General features: G+C 52.8%; 1 protein-coding gene across 2 annotated transcripts; it reads left to right on the top strand.

Annotated features, from left to right (window-relative positions):
* The first annotated feature begins 187 nt into the window (after positions 1-187).
* Safb (scaffold attachment factor B) lies at positions 188-27,636 on the top strand. 2 transcript variants are annotated; one of them, XM_052746847.1, is made up of 21 exons: positions 188-510; positions 3,965-4,049; positions 11,070-11,134; positions 11,216-11,422; positions 12,963-13,025; positions 15,143-15,170; positions 16,038-16,623; positions 17,043-17,092; positions 17,636-17,730; positions 22,640-22,789; positions 22,866-22,948; positions 23,109-23,248; positions 23,331-23,419; positions 24,417-24,523; positions 25,038-25,328; positions 25,646-25,783; positions 25,877-25,919; positions 26,666-26,781; positions 26,889-26,995; positions 27,135-27,201; positions 27,323-27,636. In XM_052746847.1, the coding sequence occupies exons 1-21, from the start codon at positions 322-324 to the stop codon at positions 27,450-27,452; spliced, it is 2,829 nt and encodes a 942-aa protein (XP_052602807.1). In that variant the 5' UTR covers positions 188-321; the 3' UTR covers positions 27,453-27,636. The 2 variants fall into 2 exon arrangements, with proteins under 2 accessions (XP_052602807.1, XP_052602808.1); XM_052746848.1 differs by having other exon boundaries at positions 189-510; positions 26,895-26,995.
* Positions 27,637-27,871: the final 235 nt, after the last annotated feature.

The raw sequence follows: 27,871 nt of genomic DNA, 5'->3' as shown, positions 1-27,871 counted from the left end.
AGGCGCAGGGACTGCAGCACGCATGCGTCGCGGCCCGCGCCCGAAGGCGACCCGGCGAGACGCGCCTGCGCCTTCTCCGCCGACGCGCTCACGGCGCTTGTGCAGAGGCGTCTGAGCGCGTTCGTCTCGCGCCGGTCGCGCCTGCGCAGTGCCGAGTTGCGCCTCAGGGGAGGCTGGAGCGGTTCCCTCTCTGGCGGCGCCATTTTGTGGTAAGAGAGCCGAGATTCAAAAACATAATAATAATAATTCCAAAAAGCACACACACGCACACCCACCGACCCGGTTCTGTGTGAAGTGGGCGACGGAACCAGGGTCCCTGGAATGGCGGAGACTCTGTCGGGTTTAGGAGACGCGGGTGCGGCGGGCGCGGCGGCCGTGAGCTCCGCGGCGTCAGAGACCGGGACGCGGCGGCTCAGCGACCTGCGGGTGATCGACCTGCGGGCGGAGCTGCGGAAGCGGAACCTCGACTCGAGCGGCAACAAGAGCGTGCTGATGGAGCGGCTGAAGAAGGTGAGGTTCGCGGAGGACCCCGCGGTCGCCATGGCGACGCCCACCGCCGGGTCCGGGGCGGCCCGCGGCCTCCGCGCCGCGCGCTTCCGCTCCGGCCCCGCGGGCGTGGGGGATGAGTTCGAATCTCAACGCCGCAGCGACGCGACCAAATGAAGTAAGACCACAGGCGGGAACCCGGGTGTCCCTGACGTCGCGTTCCCCGCGCTGCTTAGTCCCAACCCCAAAATGGGATGGGGGTGGGGGACTCGGCCAAGGTCACCCGGCAGGGTCAGATCGTGGCAGGATTCGAACCCAAGTCCCTTTTCGGCCCCCGAGGCCGAACGGGTGGTCGGTTGTTTTGTTTTTTTATGGGAAAATACACAGTGACCCTTGGGGACACGAAACCTCAGGGATCCTCAGAGTTCGTAGACAACCTGAGGAGCTAGCCCAGGGGGTGAAAAGGAAAAGGGAAGTTTTTTTAACTCTTTGCCAGGACTAGACTAGGGAAGGTGGGAAGAAAGAACGTTTTGTCAGTGATAAGTCAGATGTGAGTTCAAGGCCAGCCCTGGCTACAGAGGGAGTTCAAAACCAACCTCAGTAACAGAGTTCAAGGCTAGCCAGAGGGTGTCCAAGGCTAGCTCGGACTAACGGGGCAAGGGAGGGGGGTGAGGCAAACCTGGGCAACTTAGCAAGCCTGTTTCCAAATAAAAAGTAGGGACCAAAGGCTACTTAGTTGGTAGAGTGCTTGTCTTGCATACACCAAACCCTGAGTTCTGCCCCAAGCACCTCCTAAGGCCAGGAGTGTACACCTGTCAGGAGGTGGAGGCAGGAGGATCAGAAGTTTGAGGCCCTGTTGTGATGAATGAGACCTTGTCTTGAAAAAATAGTAGGGTCTTGTTTTGTCTCTAAAAAGAGGGCTGGGCACATAGCTCGGTGATAGCATGCTTGCCCAACCTTGCAAAGGCCCTCAGAGCCACCCCACCATAGCACACACAGTCAGATGTGGTCAGGTTGGAGTCGGAGGACTCTGGGACTGTGCCCCAGAGGCAGGTGGAGGGGCATCTCTACTGCCCACCTGGTGGCCTTGGTCTTCTGTCGGGAAGACCTTTAACCCCTTCTGAGTCTATCTCTTCAGAGTAAGTGGGTAGCGGTTCACCTGTAGGGTAGGGCAGGGGTCACGTGGACACAGGCTTGGCGTGCAGCCTGGTGCAGGTAAACAAACTCAGTCTCCTTGGGCCACCTTTTGTCATTTGTACATGGGGACTCCGAGCCCCACCTTGAAAACGCATACTTTGTGTGTGTGTCACACCTTAGGAAGCTGTCCCTCTAGCTTTTAGACGTTGCCTCCTGCCTGCACACTCCTGCACACAGGAGCCGGAGATTCATTCCACCCTCCTGGATCCTCAACTGTTCAGAGAAGATAGAGGCGAAGCAGGAGGAGGCAGTGATGTGAGGGCCTGAGTTCTGTCCCCAGCATCCACAGAAAAGGCCAGGGGGGGAGCCAGTTGCAATCCAGTGCTCAGAGAGATAGGTGGACCTCGGGGGCTCACTCGCTGGTCTACCCAAGTCCTTAGACAAAGTGGACGGTGCCTGAAGGACACCTGGGGTGGCCTCCTGGCCTCTGGCCCACCAACATGCATATAACATCCATGTATTTGGGAGGAGGCCAGGGTGGGCACTCCACCCACTGAACCCCGAATCAGTTACCTTCATTCTCTGTGTACATTGCATCTTCACTGGAATAGGCAAGCCCCTCACTGGTGTCACTTACAGGACATTCAGGGTGTGGGATGTGGTGGTCAGGGTGATGCCAGCCTGCCAGGGAGGCACCTGGCAGCCTTGGCAGCACCAAACTGAGGGTGGGCTTCTGGACACTGTCCTTGTAGTGTGTGATCTGTGCTTGTCCCCACTCAGCCAGTTTGTCAGATCTGAGAGCAAGTCTGCAGTCCTGTCCCTCTGCCTCTGTCACCCAGTTGGTAGCGTCTCCTGTTGTTTTTAACAGGCAGAGGAGCAGCTGGTGGAGGGATTTGCTGAGGTGGCCTGGGAGGAGAAGCCCTGTCACACCACCCCCAAGGGATGAAATGAGACACCTTCATCAGCTTGTCCCTCACCCTGGGGATGTTTAAAAACCGACTGTCCCCAGAGACAGGGCAGGGGCTGCTGGTGGCACTTGTCTCTTGTCCCAGGGCCTTGCCCCTGCTGCCTTACCTCCGTGCCGTTCTGCACCACAGGAGGCTCCTGGGGTTTGGGAAGAGTTGCCTGAGCTTGGGGCCTAATGGCGGTCTGAGGACACTGTTAGTGTGCTCGCTCGTGCTCTCTCACTCTCTCTCTCTGGGGACAGCAACTTTCTTTCTTTTTCTTTTTTGTTTTTTTTTTTTTGTTGTTTTTCGAGACAGGGTTTCTCTGTGTAGCTTTGCGCCTTTCCTGGAATTCACTTAGTAGCCCAGGCTGGCCTCGAACTCACAGAGATCCGCCTGCCTCTGCCTCCTGAGTGCTGGGATTACTTTCAAACATCACCAGGATGAGGGGCATGCTGCAGGAAGGTGTCTCATTTCATTCCCTGGGGGCAGCGTTGATGGGTATGCGGGGAGAGAGGCCTCAGAGCCCCAAATAGTCCTAGTTGAGACAATTGATAGTGAGATACTAGTGTACTGGTGCCCCCTGATTGTGCGGGGCCACTGCTGAGCAAATGACATCCTTGGGTGTGAAATGGGACTTCTAGAGAATTTCTACTACAACTCATAGAAGGGGACAGCAAGGTCTGAGGCCATGACACAGCCAGTAGGTCAGTGTGCCTTGAGGGCAGTCATGATCTGGAAGTAGCCATTAGGGTTAAGCCAAGGAAGTTGGAGAGTTGTCCCTCAGGGACACATAAGGGGGAAGAGCCTGCAGCTCTGAGCACTTGCCTCCATGCCTCAGGGAGTTCCCAGGAAAGCCTCACAGCAGTGCTGGCTACTGTCATTAGGGGCTGTGAGTGCTCGCTGGGAAAGAGCACTCACAGCACAGGTGACACCTGAGTTCAAATCCCCAGCACCCTATAGAAATCTGGGCTTAGCCACATGCGCCTGTGACACTAGGTGCTTCCTGGCTGCTAACCTAGTCCCACATTCAGGAAGAGAGTCCATGTTGAGGGCCCAGGGTGAAGAGGCCACAAGCACCCCCACAGGAAAAAGACAACTGAGAAAAGCTGAGCAGAGCTGCCTTCCTTCAGAAAAGCCATCAGGTGATGATGCCAGGGCCCTGGTTCCATGTGCAGCAGGGTGGCTGACTATGGGGTCAGGGTGGCAGGTTACAGCACCTGGGTCCAGATCCTTGAGAACCAGCCTGGGTACAGGATGTCCTTTGTGGTTGGTGTGGAGCTGGACTGTGCAGGCTGCTCAAACTGCAGGCTCAGGTGAAACCCCAGCTCCTGGAGCTGTGGGGACTGCCTTGCCATCTGCTGTTTGATTGGTTGGCCTTTCTGCTGTCCCCTCAGGCCATTGAAGATGAAGGCGGGAATCCTGATGAAATTGAAGTCACCTCTGAAGGCAACAAGAAGATGCCTAAGAGGCCCAGCAAAGGTATGGAACCTCTGGGCCACTCAGTGCTATGGGTGCCCTGTGGGTGCAGAGCCTTCAGGACGTCCTGCCTGCTTACCCACCGTTCCCTCTGTCACACAGGACCTGAACATGTAATGGGGATGGGCTGGGCAGTGTCCTTCAGTTTCATGTAATGAGCCTCTCACTGCCTGTCTGCCAGAAAACAAGGCCCCTGTAATACCAGACCACACAGTTCATTCAGAACTTCCAGAGTGGAAGTTCTAGGCCCCTGACATAGCCCCGCCCCGCCTCCGCTCACAGCTACTGTCTCCAGCCTGTGGGCACTTCTCCCCCAGTGTCGCCTATGTCATCTCGCTGTCTGTCCTTGTCATCTTTCTGAAACTCAAGCCCCAGGAACTTGACAGAATCAGGTGGGTTGAGGCTGCTGGGATGATGATGTCTTGGTCATTGTGCAGTTGAGCTCTTAGCTGGTGGGGTAGAGGTGGGGTGGCACAGTAGCCGCCATGCTACCCATGTGGGCCGGTGCCTGAGGGAGCTCTGCTGACCTCACTGTGGCCTAAGGCTCTGCTTTGGCCCATCTATGGGAAATGACTTAAGATGGTCCTGCTGGGGAGTGCACCCAGCACTCTCCTATTTTACTTGCTTTTTGCTTTTTTAGCGAAAGCAAATGTTTGTTCAAGTGTTTTGCTAGATGCATGAGTTTAAGTGCAGAGTTGACATTCCTTCTCAGTTGGAGCTGGCACAGTAGGGTGTGCCCACCTTCTTGTGTATCTGGTCACTTCTATGCATGTGCTTTCCTTAAAACCTCAAAGTAAAAAAAGACCAGAGCGTGGTGTCGTGTGCACTTGGGTGCAGAGAAGGAGGATCTCTGAGTTCAAGGTCAGCCTGGTCTACACAGCTGGTTTTAGGCCCAGACCTCCATGATAAGACCTTGTCTCAAAACAGAGAAAACTGTTCATGGCCTCAGCCTTGGTGCAGCGAGTGAGAGCACTGCACAAGTGTGAGGGCGAGTTTGAGGCCTCAGCGCCCAAATATAAGCCAGGTGTGGCTGCATGCAGCTGTGCCCCTGGCGATTGGATGATCCCAGAGGCCCCCGGCCGGCCAGCCTAGCTTCAGACTGTGTGGGAGACACTTGCTCTTCTGCCCCCTCAGGAATGTGCATCACACACACACACACACACGTGTGCTTTACCCAAATTGGTCTTGTTCTGCAGAATCCTTAGTTTCTGTGTGTTCTCTCTGCGTGGCAGGAACACTTCTCCAGCAGTTGACTCTGTGGCATAGTGGCTGGAATTTGCCTAGCATTCCCAAGGCTCTGGGTTTGACTCCAACACCACACCAAAAACAGAAGGTTCACTGGGGGCAGAGGCATGTAATTGCCATAGTTTGAGGGCCAGCTGTCTCCACACTATCTCAAAAACAAAAAACATCGGGGCTGGAGAGCTGCAGTGGTTAAGAGCACATATGCTCTTGCTGAGGACCTGATTTTGGTGCCCAGCATCTGCATCAAGTGGCCCACAGCTGTCTCTCCGTCCAGGGGACCCAATGCCTCTCCTGGCTCAGTCAGCATGGGCACTTGAGGCAGGCACACGAGGGAAAACAAAAGTGTAGAAAAAATGTTACTTGAGCCTATGGACGAATTATCTGAGCCCTGTTTGTTTGTTTTGGTTTTTTTGAGACAGGGTTTCTCTGTGTATCCCTACCTGTCCTGGAACTCGCTCTGTAGACCAGGCTGGCCTTGAACTCACAGAGATCCACCTAACCTCTGCCACCCAAGCACTGGGATTAAAGGCATGTATCACCACTGCCCGCCATATTTGTTTTTTAATTATGTGTATGGGGGGGCAATGCCGATGAGCTCAGTCCCCACAGAGGCCAGAAGACAGCATCGGGTTCTCCCTGGGTGTGCGAACCAGGAGCTGTTCCCCGCAGGAGCAGTATGCGCTCTTAACCACTGAGCCTGCTTACCAGTGCACCAAGTTTTTATGTACGTACTTTATATTCCATGCTTGTCCACATGCTGTGGCTTGTATGTGGAGGTTGGAGGACAGCTTTGAGGAGTCTCTTGTCTCCTTCCACCATGTGGATCCTGGGACTTGAACTCAGGTTGTCAGAGTTGGTGGCAGCCACCTTTACTCACTGTCTTAGTGTTCTATTGCTGTGAGGAGACCCCATGACCATGGCAACTCTTGCAAAGGAGAACATCTAACTGAGGGCTTGCTTACAGTTTCAGAGGCTTAGTCCATGATCATCATGGCGGAGAGCCGACAAGTGTGGCGCTGAAGCAGTTACTGGAGAGTTCACTGGACCTGCTGTGGGCTTTTGAACTCTCAAAGCCCTCCCTCAGTGATACACCTCTGCCAACAAGGCCACCCCTCCTAATCCTTCCCACACAGTTCCACTGAGGACCAAGCTTTAAAAATAGATGAGCCAACGGGGGCTGTTTTTATTCTTACCGTACCTGCTGTCCCCTTACCAGCTCTGGGCCTCATTCTGTTTCAGCAGCCTGACACCTGTCTTCTGGGCATCAATGAGCCCAAATGTCACCACATCGTCCTGAGGTGGCGATGCACCTCCTGAAAGTTTGCTATTACCATTCTCTGGCTGGACTGTGGTCTTGAACCTCTGGGCTCAGGTGCTCTTTCTGTCTCAGCCTCCCAGCTAGCTGGGATGGCAGGGGCCTACTGCCACATCTGGCAAAGGAATATGTATTTTTTGCGAACTCATTAAAGAGAGACTCAGGATTGGGAGAGCTGGCATTCTAAAGTAGGTGCTGACACAGAGCCTGCTGTAGCCCAGGCTGTCCTCTGCTTGGTGGTGTGGTCTGGGTTGACCTGAAGTCCTAGGCCTCTGGCCTCTGCCTCCTTGGCCTGTGAGATCTGGTGAAGTGTGCTGTGTTCTTCCCCGCCCTTGCCGCCTTTGGTGGTTGTCTGTGGTGAGCTGTGAGGGTGTGGGCACTCTGCAGTTTGGCCAGGCTGCTGCAGCTGGGCTTGTGTGCTGTGTTGTGTGTGCTGCCTGCCTGCTGGGGTTGTGCTATCAGAGGGACTGGCTGTGATTGACAGGTGATCTGCTCTGAACAAGGAAGGCCCGAGCCCTGTCACCAGGTGACAGACTCTTCATGCTCTTGATGGTTTAATTCTGCACATTGTGTGAGGGCATGAGTAAGGAAAAACCAGAGTGTTATAGAAAGGTCGCTCCTCCTTGCCACACACTAGGATACAAGGTGCCAACCACCCCCGTTGACTGCTGGCTTTGCTCGTTATAGTACCTCACTAACACAGAACTAGAACTTCAAACTGCTGCAGCCCCTGCTCACCTTGCAGGGCTGACTTTATCTGGACCTATGCACAACTTGACAGGACTGCTTTGACTTTGTGTTTTACCAATGTGTGTTGTGACCAGAGGACAGGGGTCTGTTCTTTCCTTCCTCCAACTGAGTGCCTTGCCACACAGGCTGAGTGTAAGTGGCACTGAGTTCTCGAGGACCTTGTCGTTGGCTTTTGATCAAGATTTTTGGCTGAGAAGTGTGACCTTGCTTCACAAATGAACTCAATGGTTTAGAGTTTTACAAGGGTCTGTCTCAGGTTAGCATGGTGTTCCTCCCTGGTAGGTTTTGCAGAATTTTACAAAGTCAGCATGAACACCTCTGCAGAGGATGGAGTGGCTAGAGGTGAGTGTGTATGTCCTGGCCTTTGATCCCAGCACTCAAATCTATGAAGAGCAGCCTGGTCCACATGGCGAGTTCTAGGTCAGCCAGGGCTGCAAGAGAGGCTCTGTCTCTCTTGGGGAACAAGACTGGGCATGGTAAGGCCAGTGTGTCCCGAGTGTGGCCTTGCCTTGTGCTTTGCTTTGAGGGTTGTGTTTAGGGTTAGTTTCATGCTTAGGAAAAAAAAAAATCTCAAGAATCATGCATGGATTCTGTGGTGGTTTGAATGAGAACGTGTCCCCCCACCCCCACACACAGACTTGGGCATTTGAGAACTTGGTCCCTAGTTGTTGCTGCTATTTGGGGAGGTTGAGGAGGTATGGCCTTGCTGGAGGTAGTTTATACTACATCGAGCTTTGAGATTTGAGTCTGTCTGTTGATGTATGGTCACTACCACTCCCTACCTCTCAGCTTGGCTGCCTGCCCCTTCCCCCTGTCTGTATGCCTGCCCCGCTGCCATGCTTTCCTGCAGAGATGGGCACCTCTGCAGCCAAATCAACTCTCCTTTGGTCATGATGCTTTGTCACAACAGAAAAGTAACTAATAAGGGTTTTGGAGGTAGGATGTTGTTATGTAGTGCTGACTGGCTTGGAACTTACTGTGTAGTCTGGCTGACTTTAATATAGAGCAGGACACTCTGGCTTCCACACATGTGCACATTCATGCACACATACAAAATTTTTTGGGTTTTGGTTTTTGTTTCTTTTTTTTCAAGACAAGGTTTCTGTGTGATAGTCCTGGCTGTCTTGGAATTAGCTCTGTAGACCAGGCTAGCCTCAAACTCACAGAGATCCACCTGCCTCTGACTCCTAAGTGCTGGGATTAAAGGTGTGTGCCACCACCAGCTGACACAAAATTTAATAAAGAAGTTAAGGAGTCCAGCAGCCCCACAGAAATTACTATAGTAGAGATAAGGCCAAGTGCCATAGCTAAGAACATTCCATACTGTTCCAGAGCAGAAAGGAAAAACCCTGAGACTCAAGGAGTTCATTGCTGCTCACTCCTTGGAGGGAAGAGCTATGATAACCAAATGGCGCTTTCCTAGGCTGTCAGAGCTGGTGGGTGCATGTGGCCAACTGTCCACGGGATGGAGTAAAAGAACAGAGGTGCACAAGATCCCAGGGCCAGGTGTGCATGAGCAGTGAGGTGAGGTTCCAACCGGGCTTGCTGGCTCATTCTCATGACCCAGCACCCAGGAGGCAGAGGCAGAAGGATTGCAGCAAGTTTAAGTTAACTGGGCCTACATACCTCAGTTCTGTCAGGAGACCTTGTTTCAGACACAGCCCCTCAAACTGAGTCCAGGAGTGTAGTGTCTCCATGGTAGAGCATCTCCAGCCACTGGGGAGATTGGATACTGCTTGAAGACAGGCCATTGCTGGGTGGCCTGCCCATGTGATGGCGTGCTTAGGTGTTTCCTTATACCCAGAGTCATGTGGGCTCTGACATAGAGTCCTATGGTGGCCACGCAGCTGCTGTTTCCCTGCTCCACTTCCAAACTGGCTTCTAAACTGGTTTTAAGGTTCAATGTGTGTGTGTGTTCCCAAGTGTGAACCCATGCTCAACACCATAGAACAAGAGACAGGCATGATGAACTCTTCAGTTGCCATCCCTGGGTATTCAGTGTCGTGACTAGTGGGATTCTGCTCAGGGCTCTGGAGTGCCACAGAGCTCACAGTGCAGGCTGGTTACTGCCATGGGGCTGCCAGGTCTGCACAGCTGTGTGACCCTTGCCAACCTAAAAACTATGTCTTGCCCACACCCTGCTATTCTTAGGTATGTTCTTACAGATCTATGAGATGACTCTGTGGGTAAAGGTGCTTTCAGCCAAACCTGGTGGCCTGAGTTTGATTCCGGGGACCCACCCAATGGAAGGAGAGAACCAACCCCCACAGATTATCCTAGTACCTCTCCAGGATACACGTGTGCTGTGGTATTTATCATGTAAATGTGAAAACCAAAACTTGAAAAAGTATTTTCTTCACAAATAAGTAAAATGCAAACCCTGAAAGAACTTGGTACACATGCCTGGTGAGGTGAGGAGAATGGAGAAAAGCCAGTTGGGGTGGGAGTGAAGCTTGTAGTGTGAGGTGGGGTTTGAATGAGGGACATACTAGAAGCTGTCACCTAGGGAGGGAGATCACTTGCACAAAGTATTGGTCTGCATAGAGTTGAAGTTAGCCTGACCAGACAGATTCAGATTGCAGCAGATGCTTTTCAAGCCAGCGGAGAAGGACTGGAGAGTCGGCTCAGTGGTTAGAAGGCGGGCTGCTCTTCCAGAAGACCCAGGTCCCATTCCTAGTACCCACATGGTGGCTCACAGCCATTTCTGATGCCTCCTTCTCGCTTTCACAGGCACCCCACACAACGTGGTGCACACATATTCTTGCCAACAAAACACCTGTGCACATAAAAATAAGTAGATAAGTTTTGTTGTTGTTGTTTGCTTTTTAAAGAGGGCCAGGTGGTAGTGGCGCACACCTTTAGTCCCAGCCTTTGGAAGGCCAAGGCATGGGGATCTCTATGAGTTCCACGCTGGCATGGTCTTATGTAATTAGAACCTGTCTCAAGGAAGGAAGGAGGCTGGAAGGTGATGATTATCTGTGTTTTCAAAACAAAATGTGACTTGCCCAGAGCCTGTCCTCAGTGTTCACTTCAGTTCACTGGGTGGCCAGCAGCTGACGGCAATGCTGCCCAAGTGGTGCTGGTTTGCTTTGTTGGTTTGGGTTTTGAACACAGGCTCAGTATGTGGCCCAGGCAAGCCTCCACCTAACTATCCTCAGCCTCCTGAACTCTAGGGTGATAGAGCTGGGGAGGCAGGCCAGGTCAGGATGTGAACAGTCAAGATGGCATCTGATCCCCTGAAACTGGAGTTGCAACTGATGGTTGTGTGTCCTGGGAATTGAACCTGGGTCCTATGCAAGAGCAGCCAGTGCTCTTAACCACAGAGCCAGCTTTCTAACCCCTATTACATTTATTATTTTATTTATTGGTGTGTATGCATATGTGATTAGAGGTACACTTGCTTCATGAAATCAAGTCTCCTTCCACCATATGAGTTCCAGGGATTGAACTTGGGTAGTCAGCCTTTGGTGACAGGTGCCTTTCCCTGCTGAGCCCTCTTGCTGGGCCAGTGTGTGCGTCCTTTGCTCGCCTGTGGTCCATCTTAAGGGGATTCTCCATTCTGTCAAGTTGACCCTAAGCATCCTGACAAAATTGCACCGAGACCCACCGAGACCTGGCTAGGGTGAGAGGCCAGGCCTGTGCAGTGAGCTGAAGAGCTGGGGACCTGCAGAAGCTCAGACTATTGGCCTCATGCCCACGTGCTGTCTCTTCAGGGAGGAAGCCAGAAGACGAGGGTGTGGAGGACAACGGGCTTGAGGAGAATTCTGGGGATGGACAGGTATGTATCACCTTTTCAGTGGATGAAGAGAGGGAGAGCCATGGTGGTGGCATGGCCATGACAGTGTCCTCTGTGTTGCAGGAAGATGTGGAGACCAGCCTGGAGAACCTGCAAGACATGGACATGATGGACATCAGTGTTCTGGATGAGGCTGACATTGACAGTGGCAGCGTGGCAGACTGTGTGGAGGAAGAGGAGGAGGCCACACTCCCCGAGGGCTTGGCAGATAGCACTGAGCTGGTGGAAGGCGACCTGAAGGGGCTCCCGGAGCAGCTGCAGGAGCATGCTGTAAGCAGCTGGTGCTGGGAGGGGCACCAGGGGACCTGGGTGGCAGAGCAGGGTAACAGGGTCACTGCTGATCACTGTCCCTTAGGGGAGCCTGGGCTGTAGTGTGCAAGGACAGCTGGCTGGAGCAGTCACCAGCTCTCAGAACTGCGGCCCCCAAGGTGTTCAGCCCTATACGAATTCTCCACACAAAGACATATGTGAGACCATAGCAAGGTTGTGATGGCTTAGACAGGCGTGCCAGGCACTGGGCGCCCTGTTGTATCCTCAGGCACAGACACTGTCGTCCATGAAACTGTCAGGACGTCCCCAGATAATTCATGTGGCTTTAGTGAGTGACAGTTCAAGCATTCACTGCAGGACACAGGCTCAGGGCCCCAGGCCTCCAGGCAGTCTTGTGCTGAAGGATTTTATGGTTGATGTCTGTCTGGAGAGAGGAGAGTGGGCCTCTGGCCTTCTCAGGACCTCAGATGTCCTGCCGTGAGCATTCTGTCCCCTGCTGTGAGAACTGACAGCCTGTCTTTGTAGGCAGCACACTGGTTTTGAGTGGAGCATTTGATCTTTGCTGTTAGGATACAGACAGGGTCTCAGAATCTGCACCTAAAAGGCACAACCCAAGTGCCCACCCTGTCGGAGTCTCCCTGTTGCAAAGTAGCACGGGAGACCAAGGTTTTGGAGTGGACTGGCTGGTGGGGGCCAATTACAGTGTGAAGGAAACAGCGGCCTGGGAACATCAGCATGAAGTGCCAAGTGCCAGGTCTGTGTGACCTCAGGCAGGCCATTAATCCCTTCTGGCTTTGGGCACCAAAATTCCAGGTTTGATGAGTAAATAGTATGGTGCCCTTGCCACACACCTGCAGTTGTGATAGATGCTCACAAGCAAACTGTGCCTGTCACTGCCTCTCACTGTTGCTCTGTAGGGCCAGAGGTCAGTGTCACAACTAGGACCAGCCCCCCTCACAGCCAAGCAGACTTGCCAGCCCCTGACCTAGAGTGGCAGCCGTGCCTATCACAGCAAGTGCTGCTGTTGCAGTCACAGAACAAACCCAGCACCCATAGCAACAAGGATGGTGCCATGGGGGACAGAGGCAGACTGGGTGTACATGGAGCTGGGATGCTCTTTGGTGTATGTGGCTCTTGTGGTAGGAGACACTTGCATTCAGTGAATGTTCTGTGTACCGTCCTGAGTGTGGGCAGAGAGCCCCATCTTGGAGAAGGGGGTCCCTCATCTCTGTGGCTGGGCTACCACTTACTCTCCCCTGCTCCTGTAATGTGAGAGGCGGGGTACCTGGCGCTGAGGGCCAGCAGGCCTGGCTTCACGGCACCTAGACCCAGGCAAGTGGAGGGACAGCGGCTCCGCTCTGCAACCCACTTCTAGAGGCAATTTCTGGAAGAGTGGCCAGGGGCCTGCTATTCTGGTCACCTAGAGAGCCCTGGCAAGTGGTTTCTTCCACCTCACCACACTGGGCGACACTCTAAGCCACAGAAAAGATGTTGGGATGGGCACTGTCCCCTCACCTATGGCATCACAAACTTTCAACAGGTAGACGACAAGGAAGCCATGAACAACGTGGATACATCGTCATCTGACTTCACCATCCTGCAGGTAAGTTGTCACACGTCTCAACTGTACACTCAGTAGTCCCTGCTTCTAAAAGCCACCTCAGCCACGCCACATCGCCTGGCAGCTGCATCAGCTAGGGTCATCTGCTCAGTCAGTGAGTTCTGGAGGCCTTAGAGGACAAGCCTGCGGCCTCGGCGGAGCTGGAAACACACATTGTACTCTGGCTGCAAGTGGGAAGGACCTTGCCCGAGTCTCTGCCTAGAAGAGGCTTAAGGCCAGTGTTCCCCTGTGGCTGTCAATGAGGGTAAAGCCCCTGGCCCATCCCAGCGTGGCAGGATACACACTGGGGTAGATGTAGGCCTTTTCCTTTTGATTGTCCTCCCAGAGTTTGGGATTGGGTTGCCTCTGTGAGATGACGGTCGGTACCGAGCTAGTGTTGGGGCTTCCTCAGCAGTAGCCACATGGCAGCCTGAAGGCCTGCTTGGTTTTCAGAAGCTGTGGCCACCGCCAAGCACCTCACTTGGCTGGTGATATATATACTTGTGGGGCCAAGCTTCATGCATTTGGGACTGGGGCCACCCGGTCTGTAGGTTCACTGTTAGAGAAGGACATTGGGATAGGGTCTCCCTGAGAAGGGATGGGGTAGGAGGGGTGAGGGTTGTAGCACAGCCTTCTCTTGCTGCTTGTGGGGCAACTCCTCACAGACACTGCCCAGCTTTTCCAGGTAACTATGATGGTTGATGTTTGGTGATGTCCATGCAAATATTAAACTTTAGAATCAGCTGGGTGTGGTGGCACACACTTTTAATCCCAACACCCAGGAGGCAGAGGCAGCAGATCTCTGAGTTCGAGGCCAGCCTGGTCTATATAGTGTGTTCCAGGCCAGCCAGGGCTGCATAGTGAGACCCTGACTCAAAACAGGAGAAAAAAACGAAGAACAAGGTGAGCACTAAGGGGTGAGGTGGGTCCATGTGGGTCCTGTGCCTCCTAGGGAAAGCTGTGAGGAAAAGAGCCTCAGTCTATGCTTTTCTGGTGGGCAAGTCATTGCCTTTGTTTCACGGAGATGGCACTACTTAGAGCCTGTGCAGTGGAAAGGAACGCCTGTGTCTGTCTGCCTTAGCATCTTGTTCACATGAGACACTGCAGGATGTTCCCTCAGGTGTCGCTCTGCCGCACTGCTCCTGTGTCCAGTTCTAGAGCTTAGTTTGCGGTGTAGGCTAGTCATGAGGGGGGGCCAGCCACGCCCTCAGCCTCCTGAGGTGTTCGGCTTGGACCCAGCATCTCCAGTGAGGGCTGGGACACCAGGGACAGGGCTGAAGGAGTGGCTGTCCCAGCCCGCTCAGGCAGCCTCCCTTCTAAGAGCACACGGGGCACCAGCTTGGGGTACAAACCCACTCACAGCCCTTGCCTCCCTCACAGTCTGTCTAAAGGACACTAACATGCCTGGAGCTCAGGGCCTCGCATGCTTGACTGGCGTTCAGAGTGGAGTGTCTCCTTGTACCCTGGGTGGTCCTTAGAAGGCAGCAGGCAGAGCCTGAATCAGAGTGGCCACCAAGAGAAGCCCAAACTTTCTCTGCAGGCCTGAGGGCATGAGACCTTGCCTCTGGAGCCAGGGAGCCCATCGCTCTGTGGCCAACACTTGTGGGGCCTAGAAAAGGCACCATTGGGCAAAGCAGAGTGCAGCTGGGAGGACAGGGTTCTTGGGACAAGTTGGGTCATCCCTGAGGGAGTGGGAAGTGCCCTGGGTGGGAGGGGAACTGCCATTGCCTATTCCCCCTTGGCCCTAAATTTTCAGAAAGTCAGCTCGAAGCTCCTGTAGGTAAAGAGAGTGCCAAGAGGCTCGTCCCCAGCAGTTAGACATACGTGGAGATGGGCGAGAGCCATGCTCCCGATCTCAAGTCCAGTCCCAAGGGACTCCTGACCACCGGGGAGACAGGAGGGCTGCTGGGTGCCCTGCAGCAGGATCAGCAGCAGGTCTAGGGCTTCATCAGGCTGAGGCCATCAGGGCAGGGCTTGCCTTGTGCAAGCAGGGCCACTCCTCTGGGTCCAGATTATCCCCTGAAGTCCCAGGGTGGTCAGCCTCCCCTAGTCTCCATGAACGTCATGGTGGAGTGGGGCTGGGCCTCTGGGCAGCATCTTACTTGTGCTTTCTGTTGCAGGAAATGGAAGAGGCATCCCTGGAGCCAGGTACTGTCCAATGCAGGGCTCAGCAGCGGGTTCTGCCCACAGCGGGGAGGCTCATGCTAACCAGTGGTTGCACTCTAGTGTGCATTGCTCTAGTGCTTTACAGTCCAGAGCACATCAGAACCATAGAGATTGGAAACCCAGCCGTATCACAAGATCTGTGCACGTGGCCAGCAACCTGTGTGGCATCCTGCCCACATGGCGAAGACTTTGGTCTCCTGCCTTTAAACATAAGCGGTGGCATGAAAATGACCTCGCTCCAGTGAACAGAGCTCTGTGCCGCCAGCAGATCTTGTGATTCCGGCAGCATGTCACCATGTGGTATTAGTACAGGCAGTGCAGGTAGCATAGGGAATGTCACGTGACTATGACATGACCGGATCCCCCCCGAAGAGGAGAGCACCTCTGAGAGAGAATCTCAAAAAAAAAAAACACACTGTCCCTCTGGGCTGCCAGCCTCCACACGCCAGAAGACCCGGCGCTCCGCACGTTAAACGATCTGTAAGGAAGGCAAAGCATCAGGCAATTAGTGATGCATGAAGGCCAGGCGCTCAGTTACGCACTTGGACGCAAGCTGAATTGAGAAGAGTTGGTTCATGCATTGACACAGTGCTCAGAACGAAGACTCAAGACTCAGAAGGTTGTGGGGTGAAGTCTCCGGGATGCTGGCCTCTGCCCTTAGCACAGGCGGGGGCGCCACGGCCGAGGGCGCAGGTAGGGTGCAGGCGCTGTGTAGCGGGTTTTCCAATCTCTGTGTAGCCAGCAGTTCTGTCGGTGTGAGCGGGGCCGCCGCGCCCGAGCCGCAGTTGTGATTGCTTTATTTCCCTGGTGATTAAACCTTGTGCCATTCTATTCCTGTTAAATCCGTAGAAAATGAGAAAATACTCGACATTTTGGGGGAAACTTGTAAATCTGAGCCAGTAAAAGAAGAAGGTTCGGAGCTGGAGCAGCCCTTTGCCCAGGCCACGAGTAGTGTGGGGCCAGACAGGAAGCTGGCGGAGGAAGAGGACCTATTTGAGAGCTGCGGACACCCGGAAGAAGAAGAGGAGGAAGAGCAGGAAGAGGAGCAAGAGGAGGAGGGAGATTTAGCTTTGGTCCGCAACAGCGAGTCTGAGTCTCCAAGCACTCGGTGTCAGTGGAGCGAGGCAGACGCCCCGTTAGCAGTAGTGAAAAGGGAGCCGGCGGAGGCGCCGGGTGAAGTCGCGGGCGCAGGCGGAGGCCCTGGGATGGACCGCGAGCCTGTAGGGCTAGAGGAGCCAGTTGAGCAGAGTAGCACAGCTGCCCAGCTCGCGGAGGCCGCCAGCCAGGAGCTGGCGAGAGCGCCCACAGCAGCCCTGAGCCCCGAGCCCCAAGATAGCAAAGACGACGTGAAGAAGTTTGCTTTTGACGCTTGTAATGACGTCCCTGCAGCTCCTAAAGAGTCCTCAGCCAGTGAGGGCGCTGATCAGAAAATGAGGTTTGTTGATTCTCAGTCCTAGACCAGATGCTATCTCCTTTCGTTGTCACTAGTGACACACATGAGCTGTTTAGAGCCTGCAGTTGGCGGCCGCCGCGCGGCCCAGCACTAGCTCCTTCAGGCAGTTTCATTTCTTGTTTATTTTACACTGGTTCTGTAATCTTTTTTTTTTTTTCCTCAACCTGCCACGGTTGTTTGCTTTTTAATTCTTCTTAATTATTTTTAGCCCGGCAGAAACTTAATTAACTCCTGTGGGTATGAAATCTTAAATTAGGTCAGATTTCCAAAACATGTTTGTCGGGGTGTCCTTTTTGAGAGCTAAGTGCCGGGTAGGTATGCAGCTTTGGCGGGTCCTTAGGGCTGTGGTTTTGTCTTTTGCTCCTGCAGCCCCCTTGAATGACACTGTCTCTTGTCTCTAGTTCTGTCGAAGAAGACTCGGATACAAAGAGGCTTTCCCGAGAGGAGAAGGGTAGGTCCTCTAGGTGACACTAGTCTCCTAGAGCGTGTGGGCCTCAAGTTCATCACGGCCTGTGTTTCGCTTACACATGCACCCATGCAGCCCACTACAGTTGGCAGGTGCTAGAGCCTCTGGTTAAAGTCACTTGCTGAGTGCCCTCTGGTGGTTAGGCCCTTCCTTCAAGCACTGGGGAGACAGAGACAGGGGGAGGGTGGCAAGTTCCAGGCCAGCTAAGCTACCTAGTAAGCTCCTGTTTAAAACAAGTTTGTAGGCTGGGAAATGGCATACACTGACCTGCAGTGGCTGCTTTGTGGGCAGAAGCCATCTTGAGTTTGGGTCAGTTCAGCCATTCACAACTGCTGGCTGCTGGATGTCCTGAGGTCCATTTTCAGTGTTATATATACATGCCACTGCCCTCTGTGGCTAGACAAACACTGTTTTCCTGGACCTGGCCATGCCATTGTGTCCTGGGCACATGTCCTTAAGTGCTGGGGATGGCTGAGCTCTGGAGCTGTCTGGACGTTGAGGTTCTGACCAGAACTTCCTTTTGCACAGGTCGCAGCAGCTGTGGTAGGAATTTCTGGGTTAGTGGCCTTTCGTCCACGACTAGAGCCACTGATCTGAAGAACCTATTCAGCAGATACGGGAAGGTGAGCAGCCACTGTCCAAGAGTGAACAGAGACGATCTGGCTTTTCCTAAATGTCATTTGTTCAATTTTACCAATAAAGACTCGGGAGCCAGATGCTGGGGTGAAAGCCTGCTAGCTCAGAGAGGCTGAGAAAGCCTCTGACCTTCTTCCTCCTCTGTCATCCTGGAAACCTCCTGTCTCCTACCACCTCAATCACGTCCTTTCCCACTCCATGTCCCTCCCCTCCACTTCCTGTGCATGTCTCTCTCCATCCTCCTGACTCCCCCTTACTGTCTATGATTTTTTAAATAATCTTATGTTCACTTCCTGTCAGCTGGTTGCTTACTCTGCCTCTAGACCCATGATTGACTTTATTTAATCCTGTTTACAATATTCAGGCAGAAAGCTCTTGAATTAAAGGTGTGTCCTAGGACTGAGCCACACTACAACCAGAAACAGGTTTCTCCAGTAAATAATGCAATCTCAGGGTTCACAGTGTGATCAGATATCCTGCAAGATTTCCCCCTTTTTGTATATAAAAAGGAAAGGTTTTTTTTAACTCGTAACAGTAAAACTATTTACAATAATGAAACTATTTCTGCCAAGCTTTTCACGGTGTCCAGCTTGGTTGTATTTAGCAGTTTTAGGATTAAATACTTTCTAATTGAAAGTTCTGGAAATGTCAGCCTCATATGAACTCAGCAATTTGAATGTCCTAAAACGTTTGTAGTCCAAAGCTGATCTTTGGGTGGTGTTTGTCAGCTTAGTGGCAATCCTAGCTCGGTAGAACACAGCAGTCAGCCCAAAGGCGTCCACTATGTGCGCAGGGCCTGGCGGCAGAAGAGGTGTGGTGCAGTTTGCCCAGTGGTGAGCCTTACCGCAGTCCAGGTGTGGACTCGGACTCGCCGTAGCAGGCCCCATCGTCTCCTTGGAGGCCTCAGGGGAGTGGTCGTGGCTCATTGTCGAAAACTTGAAACATTTTAACTGCCATATTCAGCAGATCTCTGGAAGATTTGAGGACCACAGTCTTACTAAGTACATCCGAGGTACACAAACTAGTTCCTAGTTACCTGTTCAGACTCAAACTGAAAAACACATGCAGGAAGCTAGATGAAGCTTATTTCTAGAATGAGTTAGTGCTCGGTATGACTACTAGTATCATGACAGAAAGTTTATATATACATCATAATCTTACAAATCTGAGATAATATTCAGAACTTAAGAAAAATTTTAGAGAGTCAAATGAAAACCAAAAGATTATGAGGTTAGTGATAATAGATAATATCTTTGGTTTCCTCTATCCTCATACCAGTTGGCTCTTCTGATAGGAGACAGAGATTTTGGATTTTCCTTTAAGAAGAGTGCATGGCTTCAGAGAAGGAGAGCCAAGCTCCAAATCCAAAGCCAGCTTTTATTTTTGATGGCATTGGGACCACATAAAGACCATTTGCCACTTATGTCTGTAGAGGGCAGCAGAGACAATTTGGGAATACACCATGGGCAGGGTAGGCCCATGGTGGGAAGAAAGAAGGGAGTGCCTGGCCGGGAGTCCCGCCTCTGGCACACATCAGGTGATTGTTGGGCACAAAGGACAGCCACTCAGGCAAGATAGTGGCATTGGGACTCTGAGCTGGGATTTCAGGCCGGTGAGCTAAAGGTGGGCAATACCACTTGGGTAATTTATTCTTTTTCTTGGGACATTTTCTCTTAATGATCCCTCCTTTTTCTTCAGATGTTTCACTTGTCTAGTGGTCTTCAGATTGTGTAGTATACCTGTAATGTCCTTTATATTGTAATATGTAAAAACCTGTTTCATATTCTAGAGACATGCTGGAGCATTGTCAGTCTTGATTTCTACAGATATCTCCATAGTAGCCATAACTTGAATCAGCCTTTTCAGTTCTTAAAGCAGCTGCCCATTGAAATCCTGAAAATGTATCTATGCTGTGATACACATATTTAAATTTCCCAAACACTGCACAATGAAACACATCCATGTGCCAAATTTCATTTCTTTGAGTACCTTTTGGACTACTTCCTGCAGGTAATGAAGTCTGGTTATACAAGGAACAAGTAGGATGTGTTCTTATAATTTCCTTTGGCTTGTTGCCAAGTGATATAAAAAAAAATCTTTCTTCAAATCTTTGCTGTTAACATGGTATTTCTTATGAAATTCTCAGGCTTCTACTACATTTCCTATTAATAGCTGATCAATTTCATCATTACCTTGTGCTAGAAGGCCTTATTAGACCCATATGGGATCTGATAATGTGTTTTATATATAAAGGACCGTTCCTATTTCTGATTACTTGTTGTAGTTGAATAAATAGTGAAGTTAATTCTAAGTCATCTGGAATAATTTCAGCAGTTTCAATATGTAAAACAACTCTTTCTGCATGTTTAGAGTCAGTAACTAAGAGATTCAGGAAAATCTAATAATACCATAAGAATGGCATAGAGCTCTAATTTTCTCAACTGAATCATAAGGGCTTTGAGCCACTTATTTTTCCTGACTTATAACCTGCCTTTTCTGATTTATTATTTTTTTGTTTTTTTGAGACAGGGTTTCTCTGTGTAGCTTTGCGCCTTTCCTGGAACTCGCTTTGTAGACCAGGCTAGCCTCGAACTCACAGAGATCCGCTTGCCTCTGCCTCCTGAGTGCTGGGATTAAAGGCATGTGCCGCCACCGCCCGGCACCTACAGTCCCTTTTGCTTACCACAATTAAAACATCTGACATTTTGATTTTTCTTAAAGCTTTTAGAAATTACTTTTATGAGAGTAGCATCATAAATGTGAAACCCAATATTAGCCATATTTCTACCACTACATTTGTATTTCTACTAATCCATTTGTCTGTTGATGCTAATCTAAAGGCCTAATCACCCTTTTGCATTCTGAATTAGCATTTTCAAAAGCCAAAGATTCAATTATTATTTGTCTGACTTCTGGATCTGATAGTATTCTGTTTATAGCTAGTCAATCTTTGTAAAAAGTCAGTGAAGGCTTCTTTTGGGTCTTGTATAATTTTAGTAAATAACTCAGACCTCTTTCCTGATTCTTCAACCTTGTCCCAATCATTCAAAGCTCTTAAATGACATAGCATCCAACATGTGACCATGAAAGTCATAGCTGCCTTTGTAACGCAGAATATTGATTTTTCACCTAGGCACTGATCTTGGGAAATATTATTAACCTCTTTCTACCATGTCTGCCATTGTAACTGAGGACCAGCTTCCAATATTGCTGTTGCCAAATCTTTCCAGTCTTGGTGGGTAATTCTGTTCTGAGTTGCCCATGAATTTAACGTGTGCTTCACAAAGGGTGAACGTATACCATATGAAATGACTGCTTCCTTAAGTCTCTTCAAATCTAACACTTCTTCTGGATCCCAGTTCTGCATAGCCTTGGGGATGCCTGTCATCTGCTGGTAGTTGTTTTATAGTAACTGGTCAAACTAAGGTTGGTTTTCTAATAACATTGGGCCGCCCCTCTTCAGTTTTATTATGCAATGGTGTGGTAGGTTCTTGTCTGAATTCCTCCGTCTGAGTATTTTCCTTAACAAGTCTTGTATCTTATAATCCACTTTTCATATTTGGCACAGAAAACCACTGTGGCTATTAAGGATAAAATATGAATTATCAGCGCCAGGCGGTGGTGGCGCACGCCTTTAATCCCAGCACTTGGGAGGCAGAGCCAGGCGGATCTCCGTGAGTTCGAGGCCAGCCTGGTCTACAGAGCGAGATCCAGGAAAGACGCAAAGCTACACAGAGAAACCCTGTCTCAAAAAAAAACCAAAAAAAAAAAAAAATATATATATATATATATATATATATATATGAATTATCAGACTGATAGTGATTATGTCAATCTCAGCTAAGTCATTGATCATTTGATTTTCTGCTTCTATTTTCAAGCCATTTAGAGTAGCACTATACAGAGTCCTAAAGCCATATTTCCCATCCTTAATGTGGGAAAGATTTTCCCTTTTAATATTGCTTAACTGTCCTTAAGGACTTCCCAGGTGTATTAGCAAACCTTTTGACTTCTCAATTTGTCTGCAGCTGGAGTGATTTCTCTGTGCCCCACGTTGGGAGCCAAATATTTTTAGCAAAATCTCAGTTGTTCAATTTTACCAATAAAGACTCGGGAGCCAGATGCTGGGGTGAAAGCCTGCTAGCTCAGAGAGGCTGAGAAAGCATCCCACTGACCTTCTTCCTCCTCTGTCATCCTGGAAACCTCCTGTCTCCTACCATCTCAGTCAAGTCCTTTCCCACTCCATGTCCCTCTCCCCCACTTCCTGTGCATGTCTCTCCATCCTCCTGACTCCCACTTACTCACTATGGTTTTTTTCTTAACAATTTTATGTTCACTCCCTGTCAGCTTGTTGCTTTCTCTGCCTCTACACCTATGTTTGACTTTATTTAATCCTGTTTACAATATTCAAACAGAAAGCTCTTGGATTAAAGGTGTGTGCTAGGGCTGAGCCGTACCACAACCCGAAACAGGTTTCTCCAGTAAATAATGCAATCTCAGGGTTCACAGAGTGATCAGGTATCCTGCAACAGGACCTGACTACACAGATCTGTGTCCTGCTTGCTGTCAGGGCTGGGTTCTACATGTGCCATGAATGTGGTGCTGGCTGTGACCACCAGGTGGCTTCACTTGAGCCACCTCTCACATCACTGATAAGTGTCACCATCATCTGTGTTTGCTTCCTTGTCTCTGGCTCTGTGACTTCGCCAAGATTCAGTCCCGTGTGTGACTGTCACTCCCACATGCAGTTTAAACCTTGCTAGAGGAGCTCAGCCAGAGCCTTGCATCACACCCTCCCAAATCTTGAGAACCTAGAGTGCAGCAGCCCCCTTCCCTGCGCTGTGATTGCTGGGTCTGTGCCTGCAGCCGTATCTGAGGTGGTCTGCTTTCTTCCAGGTGGTGGGTGCCAAGGTTGTGACAAACGCCCGAAGTCCTGGAGCCCGCTGTTATGGCTTTGTCACTATGTCCACAGCTGAAGAGGCAACAAAATGCATTAGCCATTTGCACAAGACTGAGCTGCATGGCAAAATGATCTCAGTGGAGAAGGTAACTGGCCACGTGCTGCAGTGGCTCTGGCCGTGGAGCCAGGGCACGGTGGCAATAGCTTTTGACTCTTCCACAGGCCAAAAGTGAGCCTGCTGGCAAGAGAGTGCCTGACAGAAGAGATGGGGACAGCAAGAAGGAGAAGGCCAGCACCAGTGACAGGTACTCCTGCAGACCACCAGAGCTGTGCTCGCACCCTCCTGCCCACCAACCACTAGCGTGTGCCAGAGATGCCCTTGAACTTGGTGCACACAGTGGGCCTCCTCCTTCACCCATGTCCTGGGTAGCCATCACCTCCTGAAGGCTTGCGGGTCACTCCTAGGTCAGCAAACCTGAAGAGGGAGGAGAAAGCCGACAGAAAAGATGATGCCAAAAAGGGGGATGATGGGAGCACAGAGAAGAGCAAGGACCCAGATGATCAGAAGCCCGGGCCTTCGGAGCGCTCACGGACCACCAAGTCAGGTAGGCGGTGACGCCCATGCCCCTTCGTGTGCTGGCCTGCAGCGACCTTCCGAATTCAGCTCTTCCCTCCCTCTGCTCACAGGAAGCCGTGGCACCGAGCGCACTGTGGTGATGGACAAGTCCAAAGGTGTGCCTGTCATCAGTGTGAAGACATCCGGGTCCAAAGAGAGAGTGAGTGTCAGACCGACAGGCTCGATGCTCCAGGGATTCGAGGGAAGCTTGCTGCCTTTGAGAACGTAGAGAGATGGCGAGGCTTCTAGAGCAGCTGCCTGCTGCTGCTCTCTGATGGCCGCCCTGTGCCGCCTCCTGTCCCCGCCTCCTGGAAGCCCACTGTTGGCACAGCTGCAGACCTTGGTGGGTTCTGAAGCCTCAGAGCCTGACCACCTCAGTAGATGGGTCTGGCATCCCCGAGACCTCCCCACTTGTGCCAAACCACTAGAGGACCACATCACATGGCACCGGGGCCCCTGGGCCACAGGCGGCTTCGGAAGGCGGGCAGGCTAGAGTTGGCATGTTTGTAGAAATCAGGGACTCTGGGGTTGGCGAAGCCCAGCATGGCACACTGCTGAGTGAGAAAGGCCTATAGATAGCTGTCGCCCAAGATTTCCGGCCATTCCTACTTGTGTTGGTGTCTTAAGGGGGTGGCTTCTTACTTCAGTCTTACTGAGAGCAGCTAGAAAGTGGGAAGGGGAAGGGTGGGCTCCAGGGGGATGTGGACAGGTCTCAATAGGAGCTATCACACCGGAGGAGATGGTGCATATGGAGGAGGCCCTGACCATGAAGGGAAGGGCGGATGGAGTTTACACACTCCAGGCCAACCCGAGTCAGGCAGTGAGACAACGTCTCCAGAGAGTTGGAGTTCCATTGCAGTTGGGAAAGGCTTGTAGAGCAACAGTTCTGACTTAGCCAACCCGGGGCTCACGCTTCTCAGTGCGGCATGCTAGAGGCTGAGGCAGAAGGACCATGTGGTCCATCCTGGGCTAAACGGTGAGGCCCTGTCTCAAGGGGGAGAAGTGGTGACTTATGTCCTTTGGGGATGTGGTCAGCTCCGTTTGAGCTGTTGTGTTTTTGTTGAGCTCTCCTGTGAGCACCAGCTCCATCGGTGACTGTCTCAGTGCCAGGAGCCTCTGTCCATCCTGCACTGACTCTCTTCTGTTTACTGAACCAGGCCTCCAAAAGCCAGGACCGAAAGTCGGCCAGCCGGGAAAAGCGGTCTGTCGTGTCCTTTGACAAGGTTAAAGAGTCCCGGAAGTCCAGAGACTCAGAGTCGCGGAGGTGAGCGGTGCTGGGAAGGGACAGCCGAGGATGTGTGCAAGGGACTGGCTGGCCGGCTGGGTGGGTGGGCACTTTGAGGGCCCCGTGCTGAGATTGGCGGCCTGCAGTGTTTCACCCTGCGCAAAGACCACGGAAAGTGGCCGGCAGGGCAGGGACGGTGGGGATGTTCAGAGGGCATCTCACTTGCCCGACGAGGATCAGGAAAGGGATAGCAGGCATTTGGCTAGCCAGGCACAGCACTGCTGCCGTGTGGCTGTCAAAATGCAGTTTCTGAAGTGACCTTTGCCGGAGGGGTGTGTGTTTAAAATGGGCGCCAGGGCAGGCAGGCTCCGGGCACAATGGGGAAGGGCCTCTGGGCGTTGGGCTGGGCTTGGGGAAGGGTGGAAGGAGGGGAAGACAGGAGGTGGCGGCTGCAAAGCCGCGGACCCACTCCCTGGGTGCTGTCTTTGGCCCAGCATGCCCCCAGCGCCTCCTCACACTGAGGTCTCTGCCTCCACTTGCCCTCCTCACACAGGGAGCGGGAGCGCAGCGAGCGGGAGCAGCGGCTGCAGGCACAGTGGGAGCGGGAGGAGCGGGAGCGGCTAGAGATCGCCCGGGAGCGCCTGGCTTTCCACCGCCATCGGCTAGAGCGCGAGCGCATGGAGCGGGAGAGGCTGGAGCGCGAGCGCATGCACGTGGAGCAGGAGAGAAGGCGGGAGCAGGAGCGCATCCACCGTGAGCGGGAGGAGCTGCGGCGGCAGCAGGAGCTGCGCTATGAGCAGGAGCGCAGGCCTGCAGTGCGCAGGCCCTACGATGTGGATGGACGGTGAGCAGCCACGCCCGGGTGCACAGGCGGGCGGGCGTGGGGCCGGGCTCGCACGCAGACCTGAGTCGGAGCCTGCTGCTGGGACGCCATGAGGCTTGGGGCAGGCAGGTGCCCCGTGAAGTGGGTGCTGAGTGAGGCCTTTCAAAGACCGGGACACTCGGCACCCACGGGGGCACCAAGGCAGAAGTGGGGGTGTTTAGTCCAAGGATCTGTCACACCGTCCACAAGGAGAGCTCCTGCCAGGGGCATGGTTGGGCCTTGGAGCCCTGCAGGCTTTGTTCAGGCCCTAGTTGCCTCATGTCCTTGCCTCGTCTCAGGCGCGATGATGGCTACTGGCCAGAAGCCAAGCGGGCTGCACTGGATGACCGCTACCACTCCGATTTCGGCCGCCAGGACCGCTTCCATGACTTTGACCACAGAGACCGGGGCCGCTACCCCAACCACTCCGTGGACAGGTGAGCCCTCGCGTGGGCTCATGGCGGTGTGTGAGGGAGGGCTCTGCACACTAACCCCTCCCCATCTGGTCTCACTGAAATCACCTTTTTTAGGCGAGAAGGTTCAAGGTCGATGATGGGAGACAGAGAAGGACAGGTGAGCATGGGGCACCGCTTCAGCTGTGGAACCCCACACCCCGAGCCACCATCGCTGCCCTCCCACCGTGGCAGGCTTCAGCTGCACGGTGCCACCCCCACTGCGGTCTCGCTTACCATCCTCCCCTCTTGGTTTCCCATCACCGAGTTGGCCCCGGGGTCGTCTGCAGCCCTTGGATACTCATTCCTCAGCCGATGGCTGATGTCACCATTTCCACACAGCTACTCTGTGGGAACTGGTGACCGGGAGTGGCCTGTGTGAGTGTTCATTTGTACTTGTAGTTGTCACTCCGCAGAGGAGGACAGTGTCCCAGGACTGTCTGTGGTCAGGCAGGAGACTGGGACGTCGGCAACGCTCCCTGCGTTTGGTTTCTCTGGTGTGTCGGGTCTTTTCAGCTTTGATAAGGCAGTGTTTGAGCTGGGTAGAACGGCTCACACTCAGCCCCGTTTGGGGAGTTAAGGGAGGGGTTACTGAGACTGAGGTATAGCCTGGGCCACAGAGTGAGGCCTTGCGCAAGAGTTTGTGTGGGTGTCGTTGTGCAGTCACTCGGTTGTTGGTGTCTCACACTTGTGAAGCACGGCTGCCGTGCATAGGCTGGGGCTCTTGTAAGGAAAGGAGCCTTGTAAACCTAACCCTTGGTGAGGGAGGACGCTGTGACAGTGGCCACACACTCTGGTCCCTGAGCTTTGTGTCCTTGTGTCTGGGGATCAGGGATGATGCTAACCTCACCCTTTTCTTTGGTCCAGCATTACCCTGAGCGCCATGGAGGACCTGAACGCCACGGCCGGGACTCTAGAGACGGCTGGGGCTATGGCTCCAACAAGAGAATGAGTGAAGGCCGAGGGCTGCCCCCTCCTCCCAGGTTTGTGTCCTACCCTCCCAAGGCCTGGCCTGGTGGAACCTGAGCCCCCAGCCACTCTGTCTGCTGCACTGGTGTGGCAGTGCAGGTCAGTGGTGTCTCTTTCCAAGGGGCAGGCGTGACTGGGGGGAGCACAGCCGGAGACTTGAAGATGACCGGGCATGGCAGGGTGCGGCTGACGGAGGCATGATGGAGCGTGAGCACAAGAGGTGGCAAGGTGAGGACTGGGTGGAGCCGGGGCTACGGGGTGAGGGGTTGGGGCCTAGGGTGGGGTGGGGCTGGCTGAGACCAAGTAGGGCTGTTGTTGGCTCTACACCTGCCAAGCTGCCCACTTGGACTTGTGCCTCGTCCTGCAGGCGGTGAGAGGAGCATGTCTGGACACTCGGGGCCTGGCCACATGATGAACCGTGGTGGCATGTCGGGGTAAGCGCTACACTGCTGAGTGGGAGCAGGGTTGCTCTGTAGTGGGGAACTGGGGACCTGGGCTTGGGGACCGCTGACCTAAGGTAGGACCTCAGGACAATGGTCCCGGGCTTCTTCTTAGGCGTGGCAGTTTCGCCCCGGGTGGAGCCTCGCGTGGCCATGTGATTCCACGTGGAGGGATGCAGGGAGGCTTTGGAGGACAGAGCCGGGGCAGCAGACCCAGTGATGCCCGCTTCACCCGCCGCTACTGAGCACCTGTGCCCCCAGCTGTGACCTCCGTGTCCATCAGGACTTCTCCCACCATTGTACAAAGGATTTTTTTTTTTTAATCTGCTGCCATATTGTAGCTTGTTACAATGTGAATTTGTTTTCATTTTGGTTTTTGTTGCTGTTTTTTGTAATAAAGATGTTTCTGTTCATGTGCCCTTTACTTCAGACCGTCAAGCTTGGCCTCTCATTTTCCTCAGGAGAGAGAAGTGGTACTCCACTAGCAGCCAGAGGTGGTGGTCATGGCTAGCCTGTCCCGTTCTGTGTGGCTCAGCACCTGTGGCCTTGGCTGGCTGCCTCAGTCCTCCAGATGGGAAGGCAGTCGGCCCACCTGGTCCCGTGCTGTGAGCTCAGGCTTGTGCCCACCATGCTGGTTAGCACGAGGGACATGCAGGGCTGCCCT

This window comes from Peromyscus californicus, unplaced genomic scaffold (genome assembly GCF_007827085.1).
Source record: "Peromyscus californicus insignis strain IS unplaced genomic scaffold, ASM782708v3 Scaffold_1__1_contigs__length_55948999, whole genome shotgun sequence".
NCBI classification, from domain to species: Eukaryota; Metazoa; Chordata; class Mammalia; order Rodentia; family Cricetidae; genus Peromyscus; species Peromyscus californicus.
This window is presented reverse-complemented; position numbering and strand designations above follow the sequence as displayed.

What these genes read in the sequence shown, in the direction of transcription:
- Safb (XM_052746847.1), top strand. Translation starts at nt 322, where the DNA reads ATGGCGGAGACTCTGTCGGGTTTAGGAGACGCGGGTGCGGCGGGCGCG. An exon ending in CCCAACCACTCCGTGGACAG is followed by an intron (nt 25,784 to 25,876) that starts GTGAGCCCTCGC and finishes CACCTTTTTTAG; the next exon opens with GCGAGAAGGTTCAAGGTCGA. An exon ending in GGGCTGCCCCCTCCTCCCAG is followed by an intron (nt 26,782 to 26,888) that starts GTTTGTGTCCTA and finishes TCTCTTTCCAAG; the next exon opens with GGGCAGGCGTGACTGGGGGG.